The 3778-nt window shown below is 44.0% G+C and overlaps 1 protein-coding gene across 1 annotated transcript; it reads left to right on the forward strand.

The window, feature by feature from the left end:
• Positions 1-942: 942 nt before the first annotated feature.
• On the forward strand, positions 943-3188 carry LOC146609727 (tyrosyl-DNA phosphodiesterase 2-like). The gene is made up of 6 exons (XM_085346304.1): positions 943-1023; positions 1113-1322; positions 1426-1517; positions 2393-2511; positions 2602-2772; positions 2859-3188. Exons 1-6 carry the CDS (start codon positions 971-973, stop codon positions 3138-3140), a joined length of 927 nt encoding a protein of 308 aa, XP_085202430.1. The 5' UTR covers positions 943-970; the 3' UTR covers positions 3141-3188.
• The last annotated feature ends 590 nt before the right edge of the window (positions 3189-3778 follow it).

Consider the following 3778-nt stretch of genomic DNA (forward strand, 5'->3'; position numbering starts at 1 on the left):
GGGCCTGGAGCAAATTCTCCCATGATAGCCTCCCAAACCTGTCCAACTTTGCTTTCAAGTCCAGCACGTATTGAATTTCATTCTTTGCGGGGCTCGACCCTTCCTCCCAGTTTTCCTTAATCAGGTCGAGTACCCCCCGCGGCTGCCTGCTGTACAGTACCTCAAAGGGAAAAAAACCCTGGGAAGCCTGGGGCACCTCCGGCACTGCACAAACAAAGAAAGAGGAGTGTCCACTGTGAGCGACCATCTTTGAACAGAGGCGGTGGTTTACGACACCAACTCTCTGCCATCTATAATCCAGTTTTGAGATCCCTTCCCAGACGCCTTAACGCCCACTCACATCCTGGGCCATCTGACCTCAGGAATTCACATGATAAGGTGGGGCCAGGTTTCACAATGAACTCACCCGAAACTCTGGCTGATTGGGACCCACACCCAGTTTCACACCTTGGCTCAGGCAATTAGAGGATCATCAGGGGGTCCTTTTGTCCCTCTGTGGGGGGTTACTCCCACTAGGTTTATATCTGGGACTCTCCACCATTTGACCTTAGAACTGAAGAAGCTTCTCGGATGAGAGGTGAAACGTCTTCAAGTAACTTAAAGAAGTCCAGACGCTTTTCTTTGCAAGCTCCTTTGACATAAGAAAGGTTTCTCTCATTAACACAGTTCTGCACACCTGCTCCTTCCCGCCTCCACGCCGCCCCGCGAGCTCATTGCGTCACCCCTCCTCTGCCAAAGACCACGCCCCCGCCACATACCTTGATAGAATGGGTGGAGCAAGAACTTGTCAACATACTATGAACCATATTTGTTTGCAACCATGGACACAAGTACACAAATAAACATACTGAGAAACTGCCTGGGTGTATTTGCAGCCAAGCCCTTTTTCAGTTATAGTAAATGAATAGAAAGCAAAACCTTCTTGTCACTTTTCTTTCAGAGAGCCTTGAACTAGTTTGTTGAAGCAGACATGGAGAGCGACTCTGAAACACACAGTGGTGAAGATACTACTCCAGATGACTGGTAAGTCTGCTGTCTGTTCTCCTACATATGGTAAAGTTCACCTATGATTCTTTGTGTTTGAGCTGACTGACTGTGTGAAAAATTTGCAGGATGGAATTGGCTGATGACAGTCCTGATGGAAGTCCTGCTTACATTCCGGCCGACACTCCAGGTGCCAGTCCAGCCAACAGTCCTGCTGCCACACAGAAACCCTCAGAAAAAGAGGATTTTAAACTGTCCCTAATCACCTGGAACGTGGACGGGATTAATGGGGAAAAACATCCAGAGCGTGCCAGAGGCCTGGTTAAATATTTAAACTTGTAAGCACATGCTACACTTTTAGGCATCATTTACGGGAAATGTTGCTAAAGGCTGCATATATGTGAGAGTTAATATTATAAAAGATAATGTTTGTAAATGCAGATACAAACCTGATGTGGTGTTCCTGCAGGAGCTCATTCCCCCTTATGTCCAGTTCTTGAAGAAACGGTTTGCGAGCTACCTGATGATTGAAGGTACAGTATGTCAGATACAGGTAGGAAAAGTCCATGTATGAATGATCAAATGGTGATTAATGGCTGAATGCAGTTGAACTGCTTTGGCTTCACGTAGTGTCACACATGAGGAGAGCTGTTAGGGACTTTAGTTAATATTATTAACATCTGTGTTGTCAAAGGAGCTTGCAAAGAAAACATCTGTGTTCTTCCTTCACTGTTTTTTTAAACCTGACTGTTGTACCAACACTACAAGATTATTACACAGGCCATGGATACACTTTGGAGAAGCTCAGCTGTTTGAGCCTGTTTTGGTTTTCCTGGTTTTCTCTCACATCCAGCACATACTGTATGTAATTCAATTCAATTTCATTTATACGGCTCCAAATATCAACAACAGTCGCCTCAAGGCGCTTTATATTGTAAGGTAGTTTCTTGTTTTCTCTCACATCCAACATACTGTATGTATTGTTACTATGATTCTGCATTTTCAAAGAATAAATTTGAAATTGGAGAAGCTAGGTAAATCCTGGGTGTCAACGCTCAGGCTATAAACACTTGAATTTCGTGTCTTTTGTCTAGAAGTAGTAACTCTAGTAAGTCAGACGTCAGGCTGCTTGAAGGGGGAGGAGCCATAACAGCTTGTTTCAGACAGTTTTGAGTAATGAATCATTCAAAGCTGTCCTAGTAGAGATATAAAACAAACACATGGAGCTGGAGATGAGTGGAATAAATCCCACTATAAGCCCACTATCATAGCAGCAGTGTATTCACTGTGATATTGTGTGCTTTCAGTTATTATGTGCAATCTAGCCCATGATCACCTGACAAAGGATTTCCTTTGAAGGTCTTTGCCTTTAAAAGTCTCCAACTTCCTCCTGACTTGTGTTGACCAGGTGCTGAGGAAGGTTACTTCACAGGGATGTTGCTGAAAAAGTCACGAGTCACATTTGTGGAGAGTGAGATAGTACCTTATCGCACAACTCAGATGATGAGGAACCTGCTTGTTGCTCAGGTGTGTGCAAAATCATCTCTGATATTTTCTTTAGATGCATAAGCTCAGCTGAACGTGACGCTCAGGAACATTTTCCTTTGCAAAAATCAGGTGATCGTCGACGGCCAGAAGCTGTGCCTGATGACATCTCACTTTGAGAGCTTTAAGGCATGTTCTAAAGAGCGTATGAATCAGCTGCATGTGGTGAAGTGGAGGTTTAAACATGCACCTGATGATGTCACCGTTGTGTTTGGGGGAGACACAAACCTGAGGGACGCGGAGGTCAGACGCTGCTCCTTCCACTCAGATACAGCCAGTAAACTTGTAACAAGTAATCACAGTAACTCTTTTCTCTGGACCCGTCTCAGGTGACCAAGGTGGGCCTGCCTGCAACTGTCTGTGATGTGTGGGAGCGACTGGGCAAGCAGGAGCACTGCCGCTACACGTGGGACACCACTACTAACACCAATCAGAATATTTCTACACCTGCTCGCTTCCGCTTTGACAGAATCTACCTCCGCCCGGCTATCAAACGTGGAGTCCCACGTCTGGCCCCTGATCACATGGCCTTGGTGGGGCTGGAGAAGCTGGACTGTGGACGCTACACTAGTGATCACTGGGGAATCTACTGCACCTTCACAGCTGAATAGAACTACACAAAACAACCAAAAACATGACAGTTAAGCATTTTATTTTAGATCAGCTGCTCTTTAAATTACTGTAACACTATGCAGGAAGATGTTCTTATTGCCTGTAAATGATTTATCTTAATTTAATCAGTTCAATTTAATTTATTCCTCTAATGTGTGTCTGCTTAAGTGTTTTATGTGGTTAAAATGACAAATTAAAATATGAAAACCACCAATAAATTATGTCTGCTTTGTTTTGATATAAATTTGCATTGACCGATAACAAGATCCATTAGCAGAAGTCTGACAGCTCTTCAGCTTTTAACGTTGTTACATGATCTTCCTCAGTGGATGGAGTTTAGACTGAAAAACACCACACACAGCATGAGAAACCCTACTGGGATGTCACTCTGTATGTAACACAAGCATCAGGCCACTAGAGGGCAGTACACAGTTGGATAGCAACTGTTCAAGCAGTGAGTTTTTTTATACACTTACGACTGAAGCTCTTGATTAGCAAGACTAGGAAAACGGCCCATGTTTTAGAGGAAGGTGAACTGCTCACATCAGGAAACATCAGACAATCTGCAGTTAACTTAATCTTCCAGATCATTTTCAGGAAGAGCAGACACGGATATAAAAATGGGTTGACCTGATCT

Source organism: Diplotaxodon limnothrissa, linkage group LG22, assembly GCF_057381915.1.
Source record: "Diplotaxodon limnothrissa isolate DT_005_m linkage group LG22, D_limnothrissa_male_GT1.1, whole genome shotgun sequence".
Classification (NCBI taxonomy): Eukaryota; Metazoa; Chordata; class Actinopteri; order Cichliformes; family Cichlidae; genus Diplotaxodon; species Diplotaxodon limnothrissa.

What these genes read in the sequence shown, in the direction of transcription:
- LOC146609727 (XM_085346304.1), top strand. Translation starts at nt 971, where the DNA reads ATGGAGAGCGACTCTGAAACACACAGTGGTGAAGATACTACTCCAGAT. An exon ending in GATACTACTCCAGATGACTG is followed by an intron (nt 1,024 to 1,112) that starts GTAAGTCTGCTG and finishes AAAAATTTGCAG; the next exon opens with GATGGAATTGGCTGATGACA. An exon ending in GGAACCTGCTTGTTGCTCAG is followed by an intron (nt 2,512 to 2,601) that starts GTGTGTGCAAAA and finishes TGCAAAAATCAG; the next exon opens with GTGATCGTCGACGGCCAGAA.